Genomic DNA, 19,632 nt, shown 5'->3' with positions numbered 1-19,632 from the left:
TGCCGTCTCCACATCCAGGTGGGGGGAGCTGAGGACGCATCTGTGGGCACAGGCCAGCGCCACACCCTCTGGGTAATGTGGGGAAGGGGCCCCGGGCAGAGCCTGCAGACCCTTCTCACCCCTGCTCCTGACCTTGGGTGCCTCACTCCCCATTTTGCACCTCAGTTTCTTCCTCTGACAAATGGGTAGATGTCAATGACTGGCAGCCCTCTGGGGATGGAGTCTTCCAGCTCAGATACTGCTGCGGTATTTCTAGAACCCCATCTGGAGAGTGCAGCACATCTCTCCAAGGAGCTTGATTCATTTGGCAAGTGTGTTTACTTAGTTTAGCTGAAGGAAAGAGAGGAAGGTGGTCTCGCTGAGCCCAGTAGGGAGTAGACGTCCTCCCTTTCTGGGACATGCTTCTCCACCTCTGCCCCCGCCCCGGCCCAGCTCCCAGGCACCCCTTCTGGAAGAGATGAACATCCTAGCAAAAATTTTATTGAAGTGTAGAGAAAATCTTTCCCCCATTTAGGAAGAGACAGCTGGCGGGGATGGGTTGGTCGGTGCCCAGAAAGTGACTCTCGTCCCAGTTCTGTCGGCAACTCACTGTGTGGCTCCAGCTTTCCAAGCATCACTTTATGCTGCTACAAGAGGGACAGAACCATGCTTGGCTTTGCACACGGCTGACGACACAGTGATTTCACCTCTGTGTTCTCCCTGGCTCAGGGCTCAGTAGGTGACTTCCAAACTGGAAGTGGGCACACAGATGGGATCGCCAGGACGCCATGAGAAGCTCTCAGCTCTGAGGAGCCCCCTCACTCACACAGCCTGTGTCCCCGCACAGCCCTGGCCCCCAGCCCTGGGTGCGGACTCCCTGGGCTGTGCTGGCCCTGCCCGGAAAGCCCAGCCCAGCTCAGGGTCATGATGGAGTGGCCGGGGGTGTCCTGGAAACTTACAGGCTGGAACTTCTAATGTGCCCTGCCATCTCCTAACACTCAGTGGAGATCCGGGGGCAACCCCCTTGCAGGGGAAAGTAAGGGGGTCACTTTCCCATTATGGTACCCTAATCCAGCATCTCCCAAGGGCTCTGCAGCCTCCTCCTCAGCCCCTCAGCCCTGCCTCCCTGCCTAGCCTCTGTCTCAGCTGCCACTTTCAGGCAGAGGCAGCTGGGCCACAGGAGCCTACAAAATGGTGGGCGGAAACCCGGGGTTCCCTCCGCTCTCTCCACGAGCTCCTGCCCTGGCCCCAGCCCCAACAGTAGCTGTGGCCATGGGGCTCTTTGGCGCCCAAGAAGCCCCGTGTTTCCCCAAGTACTTCACAGCCATTGTCTCATGGAGCCTCATCCCAGCCCTGGGTTCTGGAGGTTGCCACTGACCCCACTTTATGGCTGGGGAAACTGAGGCTGAGTGGAAGCTTGGCCAGGAAGTGGCTTCTGACACACAAGTTCCTTCAAGGGTTTTTTCACCCAAGTTCCATGACAGCCCAGCTGTTGGTAGCTGTGGTGAAAACTCCCCAGAGAATGGGGGACCTTTCCTATAAAAATCTTGAGGTGGCTGGAGTCCCAAACCCCGCCCATCTTCCAGGGCTGGGAAACATCGTGGATTTGGAGTTATAAAGTCAAGTTAAAGATCTGGCGCCTATTAGTTAGCTGTGAGTCTTGTTAAAAACAAGACAACAGGCCCCAAGTGGAGTTGTTTATGCTAAAGCCCCACATCACCAAGCCGAGACTTAATTATGGTTTCAGCTCTCCCAGAAATGGAATCTTAAACCAGTCAATCAGGAATCACCTGACCAGCACTAGTTAGGTCATCTGCCTGCTAGACCCCGCCATCCCCTAAAAGAAAGTAACTTTGAGATAACCAACAAGGACAGCACAGGGAACTATACTCAGTATTTTGTAATAACCTATAAGGGAAAAGAATCTGAAAAAAAATAGATATATATGTATGTATAACTAAATCACTCTGCTGTACACCTGAAACTAATACAAGATTGTAAATCTATACTTCAATTTAAAAAAAAAAATTAAACAAACGATAAACGACAAAAGAAAAAGTAACTTTGCAATAACCAATCTGCTTTTTTGCCTAGTATAACTTTCTTGTTCCTACTCCCTTCTGCCTATAAAGGTCCCCTTTTATACCTGTCCTTTCTATCTGCTGGATCGTATGCTGCCGATTTGAATTGATTTTTGCTCAGTTTAAAAATTTTAATATGCCTCAGTTTATCTTTTAACAGTCTATTAACTGTGCCATCCAGGAAAAGTCACTTCACCTCTCTGAGCCTCAGTTGCTTAATCAGTAAAATGGGGGCAATAACTCATACTTCACAGGGCTGTGATGAGGAGAAGACAGGTATATGAATTTACACCTGTTGGCCTGGCGAATGTAAATGTAAATGTACGGTTTGTGTGGGCCTTCTCTGTGCCGGTCTCTGTGCCTGGCATGCTCACTGCATCCTCATGACACAGCAGTCTGGATGAGTCAGCAAAAAAAGAGCCTGGAGCCCAGCTCCTCTGGGAATTGGGGCCCTACCTACCCAATAGGCCTTAGACCATGCTCTCCAGATTCTGCTCAAATGGGCCCTTTTGCCTGAAATGCCTTTTTTTTCCCCTTTAACTTTTTATTTTGAAACGATAAACTCACGAGAAGTTGCCAAAATAGCACAGAGAAGTCCCATGCACTCATCTTCCAGCTTTCCCTGACGGTGACCTTTTCCGTAACTACAGTAAATTACCAAAACCAGGAAGTTGACACTGGCACAACACGACTATCTCACCAGCCTTTGCACGCACACATTTAAAAAAATGCCTTCGTGCCTAGGATGTTTTTGCCATCTTTCTTTTGTATGCAAAAGCCTTCTTGTCCCCCATGTCCAGCCCCTCTGGGACAGTGATGTCCCCCTCTCCGGGAAGCTCAAGCTCTCCCTGTTCTGACTCCTGGCTCCCAGAAATAGCGCAGCCCAGTGATGGAGAACATGGGTTTGGGAGATCTACAGACATGGATTTAAACTCAGCATCAGCCACCAGCCTGGGGCAGAATACAGAACTTTCTGAGCCTCCATTTCCCCACCTATAAAATGGGGACGAGTGCCCCAGTGTCATTGTAGGACAGGATAAGCATGGCTGGTGCTTGGAGAATGTAAAAGTCCCCTGCAATGGATGGTGGTTATGGCTGTCATCGGATTGCACCTGTTGTCACATCTATCCCAGAATGACCCTTGTATGTTTTGCCACCTTCCTCAACATTTAACATGTTCAAGGTCAAACCTTCATATCTCAGTGCCAGCCCAGGGCCTGGCACATAGCAGGTGTTAAATAAATTGTGGGTAGATGGAGCCCCCCTGCCAGGCAAGCTTTCCTTTGGCTCACTGTGTCTCTTCAGCTTCACTTCGTTCATTCCTGGCCTGGGTGGGCAGGGTAAGTGCACAGCAAACCCATGAAGGCTGGGCTTTGCTGAAAGAGGCAGCGCATTTGCTCCCATCCGATCCTGAGAAGTCTTCCAGGGGGTCCCAGGACCCCAGAGGCCCCTCGGGGCTGTCCCTGGATGCAATGTTGAGGCTGCAAACCCGGGAGGGTACAACACCTTGGGGCGATGCCTCATCCTCAGAGGGAACCCCGGGGGCAGCCAGCCAGGAGACAGGCCGGGCCACTTTTTCCCGTCAGGACGCCTCAGCTCAAGCGTTGGCACATCTTAGCTCCAGACTTCGGACAGGCCTCAGCCTTGCTATACCCCGGTTTCCTCACCAACACCATGGGGTTGTCACGTGGGTAAATGAGTTTATTGTGCAAATGGCATCATGTTAACCGCTAAATCCTGTATTTACATATAAGAGATCTTTGTCCTGGCAGGTGTAACGTTTATAAGCTCACATTTAGGTGGTCACTGACAGGGTATTAAATACCACATGTCTGGCCAGAAATGAATAACATTGTTTCCACGATGTTTATTTTCACCATTGTTACCATTAGGTGATGTACAATGGCTTTATCTTGAAGGCAGCAATATAAAGTTTTTTCTAAAAATAAACATCTTTATACTTTAAAACATCCATTAAGAGTATTAAGCAAATTGTCAGGTAGGATGGCAGCTTTAGTAATCACCGGGAAGGGAAGGAATGAGGGCCCCCAGGAAATGCTGCTCCTCTGACGCACCTCGCCCTGACCTGGCCGACGGGAGGCCAGTGCTGAGGGTGGGATGGATGGTCTGGAGGACGCTGAGACTGGGGCAGGCAAGCGACCCGGGCATTCCAGCCCCACCAGCGTCTGTTCAGTGCAGGGCTGAGCATCTGGCATGGGATTTAGTTGTGGTCCAGGCAGGGGGAGGGTGGGCCCCATGCCAGGGGGGTCTTTTCCTCCAGGCCCCTGTCCCAGAGCCTCAGCTGGAGCCACCTGCTTACTCCTCCCTGTCCCAGGGGGACAGCTGATGCTTCAGCCTCAGAATCTGACAGCTGGGGGCCCAATTTAATTTTCGAGCATTCCTGTGAGAAATGAGGCTGGCTCGGAGCAGGCCTCAATAAATGCGAACTGAATGAAGGAGGCTGTGGGCAGTGTTTCTCACTCATTCTAGATCCCGCTGGAATCATCTATGTTTGGCTAAATATGCCAGACCCAATGCCCTAGGAGCTGCCTTGTCCCACATTACCACCATGGTCACGGCCATGCTAACTCTCCCCACCAGTCATATGACCAGAGAGCCAGACTAAGCTAGGAGAAATATGCAGATGTCTGTCATATGTTATTTATAGATCTATGAGTTGGAGTCTTGCCAGGCAGGAAGAACATGGGGGAAAAAAAAGAATAGTAAACATTTGTTTAATTTAATCCAATCAAGTGGTCAAACTCCCTGGGCTGGGGGGAGACAGAGAGAATTAGGTTTTTGAAACCTGGATCGTGGGTCGAGCAACCAGCCCAATCAGAGGCCATGGGCTATCCATCAGCAGCACAAGAGAATCATATCTTATATTTTGACAAAACAACAAAAAAGCTATCCTCATCTCAGTCCACTGAGATGGAAACTCCAACCTGCTCGGGATAAACCAAGTTACGTGCAATGGTACGATTCTTTTCTCCTTGGTAAGTGATTTTTAAGCCCAGGAAGATTAGAATTTAAAAAATAGAGGTGTGAAATAAACAAAAACCCGTAGTATCTGTACCTTTCTGTTAAGTTTAAGTTGGGTCAAGTTCTGTATGTTGGTGTATAAAATCCTGTATTTTAATGTTTAAGAACTTGTGGCTATAGAGTTACTCATGTTTGTGACTGAGTAACTGACTTCAGTTGAAATCTGTAAACTTGATTAGACTACTTAAGAGAACTTAATATTCACTTTCTTAATAAGTTAGTTTTTTAGATCTATAAGCATTCTTTTAAATCCTTGGGAAGGTTGTGTTTCTTAGAGGTATTTCAAGCATTTATAAGAAAATCAAATTCATTAAATTTATAAATGTAGTGTAGAGTATCTAAGGTGGTGCTAGGCAGTATAAATGTAAGGTGAGCTCCGTATGTCATTTTAAATTTTCTAGGAGGCACATTTTTAAGAAGGAAAGAGGAATAGGTAAACTTAATTGTAACAGTAAAACTTATTTAACCCAACATATCCAAAATATTATCATTTCAATGTAATCATATAAAAGTTATTAACGAGATATTTTACAATTCTTTTTTCGAACACATCTTTAAACTCTGCTGTGTATTTTATATTCCTAACACATCTCCGTTCAGACAACCACATTCCAAATGGAACATTCTAATAGCAGCTAGATTAGACATCACAGATCTAAGGGAATTCAATCAGCTACATTTGTCAGTGGTATTTATTATTTAAGGAGGCTTACTCTGTTCAACCTGACTTGCTGAAATATTAAGCAAAGACCCCCTTGAGAGCCATTGTTAAAAACTACTGGACTTGCAAAAAAAAATGAGATCTGTGTATTGAATTTACAAGGTAAGGAAAAATAGATTTTTTAAAATGTGTTAATTTAATAAACTATTTTTTTAAAGTAAAACCACAAATAGCCTTTTCAAGTGCACAACAGCAGCCCTTGAGGACCTTGCCAACCACGGTCCAGATGGAATTCGAGTCACCGACCTCGGCTCGGCCCTGGTGGGAATGGCCGGGTTTTTTGTTCCTGCATCTAATGCAGAGTGTCAGATCTGACCAAGCTCTTAAGGATCATCTGCCCAAAGAGCCCCATTCCACCCAAACTGAGGTCCAGAGCCGAGAAGCACCGTCACAAGGTGAATTAAAGGCAGGGTGGCAGCAATCGGCTGGTCTCCTGACTCCCCTCCCCGCCAACCTCCCCAGTCAGGGGCTTCTAGTTCATTCTCTCCACCTCTCCATCCCCACTTGGCTGATCTGGAAACTGAGGCAGAACTGGAGGATAAGTGGACAAACAGGTCCTGGACCCAGGCCTCCAGGGAGCACCAGCAGAGAATCGGGAAGCATGGCTCTCTAGGCCCTGGTCCCTGCCCTGGTCATTCATCAGCACAGACCAAGGCCTGCCGAGAGGCCGGCCCAGAATCCAGGCCAGCCTGGCCAGAGAAACAGCTGTGTGAGGCCCAGGATGGAGTCTGGAGGTGGGACTGCAAAGGGAAGTAGGAAAGGGGAGGCCGGGTCCACCAGGACCCAGGAGGGCCAGACTCCACGTGCCTGTGGTCTGAGGGCACAGCCTGGTAACCCGCCCAGGCCACATGCAGCCCTCGGGGTGATGCCCTGGAACTCCCTTATGGACCCTATTCTCCCAGCTCCCTTTCCTTCCTCCCTCCCTCTTCCCCGTTGTTTTTCTTTCTTTCCTTTTCTTTTCTCAAGTTCCCTTCTGCCCAGAGTGCCCCTCCTGCCAGGCCATATTTCCCAGCACTAGGACCTATACCACTGTGCACCCTTAGGAGGGATGAAGGGAGCAGCATTTAATGCCATTAAATCGCATAGCGAGGAAACTATTCCTGCCCAAAGGGCTTTCAGACCCCCTGAAAAGTCAAGAAGAAAATAACAATTTGGAGGCAGGATGTCTTTATCATCCCCTCATCTTCCCTTTAACAAAGAGAGCTGGCAAAGGCTTCAGGCTCAAGGGCCGTTACATTCTTTTAACTTTTTACTAACACATCAGAGGAACTGGTTTTCACCGCCATTTATTTTTATGCTTAACTTTACCTCTTATTTGTGGCAAATGATGTCAGTTTTCCATTTGTAATTGTGACATAAAGTTTCCTTTCAAAACTGAACTTGTATTAGTAACAAGTGAGTCAACTGACTATAAGTACAGTTTTGAAAACACGAAGTAAGTAAATAACTATCCTGAGAGTGGAGTGGGCCGGGCAGAGACAAGGTGATGTGTAAGGAACTGGGCCCCAAAGGACCCTCCGCTTCACCTTCCTGGGCTCTGCCCAGCCCAGGTTCCCACCTCCCTTCAGGCACTGTTCAAGGCCAGATCCCGGGGCCCAGGGGCCGGTCCGCAGACCTCTCAGATCCAGACTTAATTCTGAGCCGAGACCAGCGGCTCGTGGAGAACAGAGGATGGAGATGCAGAGCGAGGGCCCCACTCTCAGACCATCTGTCTGTTCAGCTTGGGGGCAGAAAGTGGCCGAGCTCCAGGGGCTCCTGGCAGAGTGAGACAGGCAAAGCCTCTCTTCCTGGACCCATATGGGGCCGAAGGAGCACCTATTCCTGATCCCAGAGTTAAACGGCTTTCCTTGAACCACTGTGAGGTCAGGAGGCTGGGAGCACGTGCCTCTAGACAGACAGAGGCAGGGAGAAGAGCCCTCCATGGCTCCCCGAGTGCTCCAGCCTTCCTGATGGGGCCTTCCTGGGTCTCCCTAACACCACACTGAAAGCACTTAGCATCTCTACTGCCAGGTGGACCCAGACTCCCAGGGCCAGAATTCTGTTTCCATACCCATCTCCTTATCCCCCAGTGTGAGGGCCCAGAGCAGCAGGGTCTCCTGCCCAGCTCCTGCCACCTTGGACTCCGCACTCCACAGGGGCCAACAAGCATCCGATGAGCACAGCCCAGCGCCCAAAACTTCCTGCCACCCGATGCCTGGCCCAGGTTGCGAGGGTGTTTTGGCACCCAGGCGGAGCTCAGGATCAGGGAGGGTCTGAGCCTCGAGAGCCTTTCTGTTCATTTGTGCCCTAAACTACCCCCAGGGGAGCAACCAGCGGCCAGCTGTCCCCAGCTCTGCTTAGCTTCCCGAATTCTGTTTCAGGACGGCTCTGCTGTGAGCGGTACAAGCTTGGTGAACCCAGGGCCTCAGCTTTGGGGTTGAAAATGCGATCATCAGTGGTCCTAGTTCTCTGGAAGGCAAACGGTTCCTTCCTGAGAGTTGGCAAGAAATAGGGATGCAGGGGTTCCTGAGCCTGTGGGTGGGAGGTGTCTCCCTCCTCCGAGCCTGGGAGCCCGTTGGTAAGACACCCCACATGCTACCGGCATTATCTGACCCTCAGGCGTCCTCTTAGCACTGCCCAGGCACAGCCTCAGCCCCTCACGGGGGTCCCTGTACCCTCTCTGGGCCCCTAATGCTCTTGACACAGCTGGGACCATCCTGGTACCAGAGTATAGTCTTGGCTAAAAGGCTCCAGACAGGTGAGCGTGAGAAAACAAGCAGAAAAGGGGCCAGGAGGGCAGTTCCCAGGCTCTCCTGCAGGAGCGGCAGGAGGTGGGGAGAGGGCTACCTGAGAGAGCTGCTGTCAGCAATCCAGCAACCACGAAGAAGAGCATTACGTCTGGTGTCATCTCCGACCGCTATGCATGCCCGCCAGTGGGAAGCACCATCCTAGGGCCAGAAGGTGGGCAGGCTACCGAGTGCCCCTCGCAGCTGCTCTGCCCTTAGCTGCGCCCGTTTGCGTATCTCTCTCTGCAGGAGACAGCACCCCTTTGCACGCATGCGGCCAAACCCAGCCTGTGAGTGTCTCTCACGCCTCTGTGCTCTACTTGTGGTTTCGGTCTCCAGGAAGCAAGGCTGGTAATATAGGCGAGGAGAGCCCAGCTGCCTCGGCTGTGAGCCCCCCAAGCCTGGCTGAACCCCAAGAGTCGCAGAGTGAGACACACACACGCACACACGCACACACACACACACACACACGGGCCTCAAGGGTCTCCTAAGGAAGGGGGAAGCAGAGGGGACATGCCTCATTTCTGGAGAGCTGGTACATAGTAAGTAGAACGCTCCATCAGTACATATTAGAAGAGTGAATGAGTGACCCATTTCTGCCCTAGTCCATGGGATCTGGCTCTCATGGGATTGAATCCCAAGCTTTACCTTGTTCTCAGCTGCAAAGATGGCTGGGAAGAAGGAGGACGTGGCCTTGCACTTTCAAGAGGGAGCACCTCCACCTCCCCTCAGAGAATGGTACATCAGGAAGGGTCTGAGAGATGGTTTTCCCCACCTCCTCTGCAGGCTGGAAGCATCTCCGGCGATGGTGCAGAAGGCTCCAGTCCCCGCTCCGCTGGGTCCTGGGTTGGGGGTTCATTGCTCTGTGGAAGCAGGCGCGGGAGCCGGGCCCAGGAGGATAAGCAGGATTTCAACAGGCAGTGACGGGCAGACGCCGCTGGGCCAGAAGTAGCAGCAGGAGCAAAGGGGCGGGGGCTTTGCAGGGGCGGAGGCAGGTCGCCCAGGGCTGTTTGGGAAACGCTGGGCTGTCCAGTTGGGCTGCAGTGGACACTGGGAAAGAGGCAGGGACCAAGGGTGTTTGATTCACCACTGCGCTCCCGGTGGGGCCTACAGTTGATGCCGAACAAATGCTGTTGAGTGAACGAAGGAACAGGTCACTTAATTTGCTCGTCCAAACAGAACCCTTGAAGAAGTTGAGTCCAGAGGAGGCTGGTTCTGTCCTGACCCTTCCCCATCATGACCCCATCTCAGATTCACCCGGCCTGGCTTGACCCTTCCCTCATCCTTGCTTGTCTTCATCTCCCTGCCCTGTGGAATGGAGAGGGGGTATCTGAAGTTACAGGTTTTGGAGCCACAGGGAACTGGGCCCCCCATGGTAAACCCGGCCCCTCCCTGTGGGGTGGATGGAGTTCTGGCACCAGTTGAGGCTGCCCTCTTGTGGAAGGTTCTGGTAGCACAGGCAGCAGGTGGATACCTCCCGCTTCCATTCTCAACTCCATTCAACCGACCCTTGGAGAGACCTCTTCAGGAGGAAGAGAGGAAACCACAGCCCCGCCCTCAAAGAGCAGGTAGTTCACAAACACAGGTGACCAACCGCAGGCCAGGGTAGGATGGACACAGTGGGTGGTCTCCTGCTGATAAACAGCATCCTGAGAGACACATGTTTGATTGCGCAGGAAAGACAGCTAGATTTCCGTTTCTGGCAATACAGGAGATAGCAAGTGCTGGAAAGTTCTCCTGAAACAAACTACTAAACAAACAAACAAAAAAAGAGCTGGATAAAAATATTTTAAAGCATCTTTAGAAATGCCTAGCAGAGGTGGCAAGAAATTAAGGATAATTATCAGAGGCCAGAAACAACAAAAAGCAAACATCCAAAGAGACCACTGAGGGCAGAAGCAGAGGTTGCTCTGTGGTACCTGCTGATCCCAGGTGGCCAAGAACTTCAGTTTAATGGGTCAAAACCTAGAGCTTGAGCAAAGTGAAAAACAGAATCAGGAGCTCCCACTTAAAGCAAAATGTTGAAAAACAACACCCACAGTGGATGGCCTAGGAGAGGAAAACATCTAGAAGGGAGCTGATGCAGAACTTGCTAAGCTCAGCCTTGACACTGAGTGAAAGAAAAAGGAACGTCACCCCTGAATTCTCCTAACCACCAGCCTGACCCCAAATGGGCCTGGAGGTGGAATTCACAGCACGTGTGTGGCAACAACACAACAAACAAACAAAAATCAAAAACAACGGGAGAATTTAAAGAGAGTAGCTAGTTGTTCCCTAGGTACTCGGCAGAATCAAATAGGAAAATCCTCTCTGGAGTAACTCACCTTAAACTTAGGCCTCAAAGAATCCCCACAGAAAAGTTTCACAGGAACATGAGTTCATATGCCAAAAAAAAAAAAAAAAAAAAAAAAATCATAAAATGCAAGACACAAGCGTATGAGTCAGGGTTCTCTACAGAAATAGAACGAGTAGGATATATATATATATATGATTTATTATAAGAAGTGGCTCACGTGATTATGGAGGCTAAGAAGTCCCAAGGTCTCAGTTGGCAAGCTGGAGACTCAGGAATGCTGGTGATGTATTTCTAGTCTAAGTCTGAAGACCTAAGAACCAACAGAGCTGATGGTGTAAGTTACAGTCTGAGCCCATGTCCAAAGGCAGGATAAGATCAGTATACCAGCTCAAAGACAGGCAGAGAGAGACAACTCTCTTTTACTCAGTCCTTTTGTTCCATTCAGACCTTCAATGGACTGAATGAGGCCCACGCACATTGGGGAGGGCAATCTGCTTCACTCAGCCTACCAATTCAAATGTGAATCTCATTCAGAAACACCCTCACAGACACACCCAGAATAATGTTTAACCAAATATCTGGGCATATGGCCCAGTCAAGTTGACACGTAAAATTAACCATCACAACAAGTCATTTTAAGTGAGAATTACACATAGCAATAAATAATAGACTCAAACCTTCAAAAACTTTGGATATTGGAATTATAGTGTACATAATATAAAATAAGGATATTTCATATGCTTAAAGAAATAAAAGTTATTTATCAGTGGTATATATATGGAATGAGATTATTTTATTTTTTTATTATCATTAATTTTTAAAACTCACCACCTCTGCTTTATTGCTAAGCACTTCAGACAGACATGGACTCTGCCTTACCACCAGGCCCCTGGACTGATGTTGATTTACACTCTGGTTCTCCAGCCAGGTCAATCGATGGTCTTGTAGGGAGAAGTATATCTGGAGGTTTGGACTTTCCCAATGGAACTGGGGAGGAGGGGAAGAAACATGTGGAATGCTGAGGACCAAGGTAGAGCTCAGGCTGAGGCTGGACCCAGGGCTAGGCTGACCTGCTGGTTTGGGTCACCTCCTCAGCCCCACTCGGTGCCCGGTTCCTCCCCAGACCATGCTGCATGAAACCTGAAAGAAGGAACATTTCAACCTTGTACTTGATCCTGAAAAGAGGAATGAGACTATTTTAAATGACTAGGAAAATTTGAAAAACAATAAGATAGTACTTCTATAAATATGAATATAATCTTCAAAAAAAACTAGCAATCCAATGGACAGATTAAACAGCAGAATAACATAGCTACAGAGAAAACTCATGGGCTGGAAATATATCTGAAGAACTTATGGAAAATGCAACACAGAGAAACAAAGTGATGGAAAATGGGAAACAGAGCTTAAGAGATATAGAAGATGGAACAAGGACTTGAATAGGTCTAAATGGAAAATTTCCAGAATTGATGAAAGACAAAATCTTCAGATCCTGGAAGCTCCCCCAATCCATGTGTGATAAGTAAAAAGAAATCTGCACCCAACACCTACAGTAGCGAAACTGCTAATCACTGGAGAGAAGACGAACTATAAAGTAGACAGACAGCTAACTTCTTAATATCAATAATTGAAGCCAGAGGACAGTGGAATAACATCTCAACGTGCAAAGAGAAAATAACTGTTAAGCTTGAACATGTTTCAGATACATTTTCAGATAAAAATTGAAAACATTTACAACAGACCCTCACATAAGGAAATTCTAAAAGATGTTCTTCAAGGACAAGGAAAATAATCCCAGAAGGAATGTATAAGATTCAAGTAGGAATAGTGACCAAAGGAATATGTGAACATGGAGATAAATTAAATAAGCATCAGTGGTATAAACTAATTGTAAGAATGTCTAATTTGTTGGGTTAGGAAAATAAACAAGATAAAAACAAAGAACCAGGAAACAATAACAAAGGAATTGGTAAGGAGTGATCAGAGTTTTTAAAAAAAGGTTTATTACTTGCAGGAACACAAATTTTTGAGTAGCTTTTAACTTTGTTAAATTAAATGTGCGTGTTAAATGTGGAACAATTAGTGGGGAAAGTCTTCTATAAAACCAGGAAAGGAAAGGAAAAGAAATGAAATAAGAAAGGCAGGACAAACAGTAGGATGGGTAGGTTCAGCAGGTAGAGACAGGTGTAGGGTGGCAGGAAGGGTGCTCCTGGCAGAGTGTACAGGGTAAGACGAGGGAGGACCACATGGTGGAAGCATCACTGGGAACTCATATGATTCACCTGAAGTAGCCTATGTTTTGTGGACACAAAACTCTGAACAGGAAGCTGGCAGGTGTACCCAGCTGGGTGCCCAAATCCATGTGCCCATTTTTAGAACTCTTGGAGCCAGGACATTTTAAACTCAGTTTGCAAGAACACCTTATCTTTCTGCATCATGTGGACAACCAGGCATTTTTCATCCATACTGAATCTCTCTCCTGACCTTGGCCCAGCAGAGAAGAACAAGCAACATTATTGAGGGAAATCTGATTCTGACCAGAAGGAAGGGAGGCCCTAGGGCTGCACCCCCTGCCATGTGACATAGGGGAAAGTTTAATGCCAACTGATACTTAGTGAGCACTTCCTAATTGTACTAAACACTTGACATGGGATTCCCCCCTCAAGTCTCACAACAACCCAACTAAATAGGCACCAACCTTAACACATCGTTGCAGACAAGAAAACTGAAGTTAGAGAGGTAGTTTGCTCAAGTTCCCACAGCTAAGAGTAGTAGGGCTGGGCTCTGAACTCAGGTCTGTCTGACCCAAGACCCTGCCTCTAACCACAGGCAATTCAGCCTTGCTGGGGGTGGTGGTGGGGGGGGAGTTGTCACTAGACAACAATAAAGACTTGGGCTGAAACATAGCACCTCTGCCAGGAAAGGCTCTGGCTCCGTGGGACTCTGAACTTTGGACCAGCCCTGCCCCCAGCCCAAGTCAAGCCTACTACTTAGTCTCAAGTCCTGGGACTCCTGAGTCCTGACCACAATCTTCAAACCAGCCACAGCCAACCCTTGTCTTTCCTGAGGTCCAGAGTTCTCTACCACAGTCTAAATATTCAGCCCCTTAATGTACATGCCATTAGCCATAATCACTTAGCCATTCATTCAAACAACTTTATCCTGTGTTCTAGGTGCTGGGGACACACAGCTCTGAACAAAACAAACAGATGTTCCTGTTCTTATAAAGCTCACATTTTAGTGGGAGAGTCTCATAATAAACAGCAGACATAATAAATATGTAAATTATATGGAGAAAAGACACAGAGCTGAGTAAGGGAGGTTAGGAGTGCCAAGAAGAGGTTATATTTTTATTTATTTTATTTTATTGTTTTTTATTGATTGATTGATTGATTGCTATGTTGGGTCATCGTTTCTGTGCTAGGGCTTTCTCTAGTTGTGGCAAGCGGGGGCCACTCTTCATCGCTGTGCGCGGGCCTCTCACTATCGCGGCCTCTCTTGTTGCGGAGCACAGGCTCCAGATGCGCAGGCTCAGTAGTTGTGGCTCACGGGCCTAGCCGCTCCGCGGCATGTGGGATCCTCCCAGACCAGGGGGCTTGAACCCGTGTCCCCTGCACCGGCAGGCAGATTCTCAACCACTGCGCCACCAGGGAAGCCCAAGAGGTTATAATTTTAAGCCTGCCCCCACCTCCCAAATAGAGCCTTTGCTTGCAGGTAGGTTATTTGGGAATGTGATCCCAGGGAGCAGAGAGAGGAACAAGAAGCAGTGAAATAGGAAAAGAAGGAAAGTCAGTAAAAGGATGCACCATTGAGTTGGTCACACTATGTGCAACTAGTGTTCCATCTCAGACTTATGAGATGGTCCTCAGAAATGTCCACCCCACATGTGGCCTCCATTCCTGTCACCCACTGCAGCAGCACCGGTGTGGCCAAAGGATAGACGCTGGATACACCTGCAGGAAAAGCCATCATGCCCCCTTGCTTGTTGGAGGTCTCCCTGTGTACACCTTCTCTGCTGGGCATTAACATAAGACATCAAGAACTGCATGCTTTGTGCTCACTCCCACAGACCCGTCCCTATTCATCTACCCCAATATCCTTATCTCTGACTTTCCAGTCATGCTCCTTCCAGGTTGCTGCCCAGGAGTCCATGTATATCCACACCTCCGGCCACTTTTCCTTCCATGGGCAGTGGATGACCAACTGTACTCTCACATCTCTGCCTGCTGGGAGCATTTCCCTTCATCGTTATCCTTTAGGACCACCTCTAAGTGAGGTTTTAAGGCAGCTTCTGTCCATTTCAAGTTAGTAACAACCATTGTGCTGTCCCATTTGTGAACCAGGCCTGAGGTTTGCCTCCAACAAGGGCAGCTCCCTTGAGGCCAGAGGTATGAGTTAAAAGAGAAACATGGAGACAACAGAGGTGGGGACCTTCTGTTCATGTAACTAACTTGCACCTTCTGGGCCTCTTTGGGCCTGAAGCTGTTGTACAGTGAATCACTGCTACCCTCTCCCTAGATCTTACAACCTGGTGTGTATGATAATACCCAGATCATGACGGGCACTCAGGTTGCCTGGTCATCGGTGACCCATCATCAGGCACAATCTCTACCAGGGCCCAGTAACATACCAGGTGATGGTTTTCAAATGACAAGTGGTTCTCTGTGGCAGGAGTCACGGCTTTGCTCCAGGACCCTAAAGGTTTGTGCTACAAATTCTCCTCCATTAGAGCCTTCCAGAGGCTTCACACAGCATCCTTAGCCACCTTGGTGTCTCTGGCATGATTAAACTGTATGGGTCTTAGGGACAGAATGGCACAATGGCTTGCACCACTGCCTGAACCTGCTACAAGAACATTCTCTTGCTCTGAGCCCCACTCAGGGTGAGCAGCTCCCCAAGTCACGTGAGAAGTAGTCAGAACAGAATCCCCAAAGGTGATATATGTTCCAAAATCCAAAGAGGTCCACCGTGTACTGTGCTGTTCTTAGTGGTAGGGTATGTAAGGTGCAAAGCTTGTTCTTTACCCTAGAGGCAATGCCCCAGCACACCCCAGACCTTTGGATCCCCCAAATCTTCCTCAATTTGGCAGCCACCTAAATCTTTGTGTGGTTTATCTGCCATCGTTCAGCACAAATAGGGCAGCAGCTCTCAACCTCTTTTGGTCTCAAGATCTCTTGATATTCTTAAAAACTATCAGGGACGCCAAAGAACTTTTGTTTATGTGGATTATATCTGTCCACATTTACCATATTAGAAATTAAACTGAGAAATTTAAAATATTTATGTAATTTGCTCAAAAATAGCAACAATACTGAAAAAGAATACATATATGTATAACTAAATCACTTCGCTGTACACTTGAAATTAACACAACATTGTAAATTAACTACACCTCAATAAAAAGGTAAATAAATAGCAACAATAAACTCATTACATATCAACATAAGTAACACTTTTTATGAAAACATTAATATATATTCCAAACCAAAAAAAAATTATTGGGAAGGGTAACATTGTATTGCATGTTTACCAATCTCTCTAATGTCTGGCTTTATAGAAAACACTTGGATTCTCATATCTGCTTCTTCATTCAATCTGCTGAGATATGTCGTTTTGGTTGAAGTATATGGAGAAAACGTGGCCTCATGATATGCAGTTGGAAAAAGAAGGAGTATTTTAATTGTCTTTTTAGGTAATTTTAGATAGTCTTCTCTGACACTACCACAAAACTTAAGTGATAATTTCTAAAGGTTAGTTGCAATACAGAATTTGAAATCATATCAATGAACTTTAATGCACTGTTAAATTAAAATCCATTGGTCTATCTTGCACTTGAATGGATCTTTTATCCATGCGTGATTTTGAAATAACACACATCGGTCATTCTGGAACATACTGGTTCACAGAGTTATGTAGATTTTCCAAATGTTGACATATTTCATTACACAATGTAAAAAAAAAATCACATTCATTAATATCATCTCTGATCCCATCAGGAAACTTTAAGTATTGGGAGGCTGTCAAGATCATGGAGGCTACTACAAGCTTTCTAAAATTCCAATTTTCACTTAAAAGCTCCAATTTCATCATTGGCAACAAATACTGTCAGTTGATTTCTCTGAAGTGACAAGCTTACTTCATTGATTTTCAAAAAATTGTCTGCCAGTCCTTAAGTCTGAATTACCATAGTTTCAAGTAAATATGGCGTTCCATGAAAAAATTTAAAAAAGCTAGTTCAGCTGGCAAAGCAAACAATAGCACAACTGCTCTTCCCAGAGGCAACCACTATACTGCAATATTCAGCAGAAAGAAGTGTTTTATACGTTATTATGATATTATACTGCTCATTTTGTCATGTAGAATATTAAAAATTTGTGTACATTAGAATTGTGATTTAATCATATTAATCATTTTAATTGCTTCCTTAAGGACATTCTTAAGTAAAGTTAGCAATTTTTTTTATTTTTTAACTCTGGGTGCATGGGGGTGAAGAATTCAATGGCTACTAGTAAAATTTAATGCCCCCCCTCTGATTCATGCTAAGACACCAGCAGTTTTACCCATCACTGCTTTTGTACCAGGCAAATTATGTCAGTAAAAAGGCAAATTATGTCTTCATACTTTAAAATTTTAATTTAATTTTTATTTTATATTAGAGTATAGTTGATTTACAATGTTGTACTAGTTTCAGGTGTATAGCAAAGAGATTCAGTTATACATATACATATATCCACACTTTTTCAGATTCTTTTCCCATATAAGTTATTACAGAATATTGAGTAGAGTTCCCTGTGCTATACAGTAGGTCCTTGTTGGTTATCTCAAAATTACTTTCTTTATGAAAATAGTTTTGACCTCATAGGTTCCTGAAAGGGTCTCAGGGACCCATTAGGGTTCCATGGACCTCACTTTGAGAACTGCTGGTTCAGTGGGAAGGGCTATGGTACTTAGAGCTGAAACCCAGCATCTTGAATATCCTGGTTCTTCTCCCAAGCATTGCCAGTGACATGTAAGCCCTCTCGGAGGAGCAGCCTTGTGGAGATTTGACAACAGGGACATGCTGCCCAGTTGTCTTTCCTCTCCCACAGGCAGGATTTCAAGTCCACTCCCCCTCCTGATCACTCCCCAATGAAATTTTAATGTGGTACCCGCTGAACCCAATACTCCATATTGGGTCTGATCAGCCTGGAGTTGAGCAGAATGATACCCCCGATACCAAATTTGAACTTTGTGAACAATCAAAGCCTGAGAAGCACAGTAGAGGAACTCTGAAAATAAAGAAAAGAAAAAAATCACTATAATCTCATCACCTTGACAACCACTGTTAGGTTGTGGCCAAGGGTGACCTCAAACAACGTTGATTCATCCTGAATTTACCATTGATGAAAATCCCTAAGGCTTTTTTTGTCCTACTAGTGCTAAGTCACGTCATCCTGGCCCTTTCTAGCTGGGTCTGGGGCCCCAAGAAGAGGGCCTGACATTCAAATCTGTATACTTCATCCATATAGAGCTGCCCTGTAGACATCTTTTGGTGTCTGGAGTCCACTGGCTAAAGTTTTTACAGCTCTGTGTGATCTGCAGATGGGGTCCCCATCATCCATGTCAACGGCCTCTTTCATAAATTCTCCTATGGATATGTGAATCTTGGATTATAACGTTTAACGGTGAAACCACACTCACTGATGACATATCTCTTCTAGATTTATTTCCTGTGGCTGATGTAATAAATTACCAAGGATTTGGTGACTTAAACCATAGAAATTTATTTTCTCACAGTTCTGGAGGCCAGAAATCTGACATTGAGGTGTCGGCAGGGCTGCAGAGGCTCTTTGGGAGAATCTGTCCCTTGCCTTTTCCACCTTCTTGTGACAACAGGAGTTCCTTGGCATTTCTTGCTTGTTGCAGCATCACTCCAATCTCTGCCTCTGTCTTCTCAGTGCCTTCTCCTCTGTATGGGTCTGTCTAATCTCCCTCTGCCTTTCTGCCTTTCTCTCTCTCTCTTTTTTTTAAAAAATAAATTTATTTATTTATTTTTATTTTTGGCTGCTTTGGGTCTTTGTTGCTGCGCGCGGGCTTTTCTCTAGTTGCGGTGAGTGGGGGCTACTCTTCGTTGCAGTGCGCGGGCTTCTCATTGGGTGGTTTCTCTTGTTGCAGAGCACGAGCTCCAGGCGCCTGGGCTTCAGGAGTTGTGGCACTCGGGCTCAGTAGTTGTGATGCATGGGTTTAGTCACTCCGCGGCATGTAGGATCTTCCCAGACCAGGGCTCGAACCCGTGTCCCCTGCATTGGCAGGCGGATTCTTAACCACTGCGCCACCAGGGAAACTCTCTCTCCCTTTATAAATTGACCCTCTTCACCCATTTCCCCACTCCCCATCCCCTGCCTCTGACAACCACCAGTCTAGTCTCGGTTTCTATGAATTCATTTTTTTTAGATTCCACATATATGTGAAATCATACAGTATTTGCCTTTCTCTGTCTGATTTATTTCACTTAGCATAATGCCCTCAAGGTCCATCCATGTTGCTGCAAATGGCAGCATTTCTTTCTTTTTTATGGCTGACTAATATACTGTATATATATACCACATTTTCTTTATCCATTCACCCATCAGTGAACATTTAGGTTGTTTTCATGTCTTGAATAATGTTTCAGTGAACATGGGGGTGCAGATATCTCTTCAAGATAGTTATTGCATTTCCTTCAGATAGACACCCAGAAGTGGAATTGCTGGATCATCTGATAGTTCT

The 19,632-nt window shown here is 46.7% G+C and overlaps 1 protein-coding gene across 1 annotated transcript in view; it reads right to left on the bottom strand.

The window, feature by feature from the left end:
• CD6 (CD6 molecule) overlaps positions 1-8,710 on the bottom strand; it is a 39,904-nt gene extending 31,194 nt beyond the window's left edge. Inside the window, exon 1 of the mRNA XM_061203436.1 lies at positions 8,650-8,710. Coding sequence (XP_061059419.1) covers positions 8,650-8,710 — 61 coding nt within the window. The remainder of the gene's footprint in view (positions 1-8,649) is intronic.
• Between the last annotated feature and the right edge of the window lie 10,922 nt (positions 8,711-19,632).

The sequence above is a fragment of the Eubalaena glacialis genome, chromosome 10 (assembly GCF_028564815.1).
Source record: "Eubalaena glacialis isolate mEubGla1 chromosome 10, mEubGla1.1.hap2.+ XY, whole genome shotgun sequence".
NCBI lineage: Eukaryota > Metazoa > Chordata > Mammalia > Artiodactyla > Balaenidae > Eubalaena > Eubalaena glacialis.
Note: the sequence above shows the minus strand (reverse complement) of the source record. Positions and strands in the feature narration are given on the sequence as shown.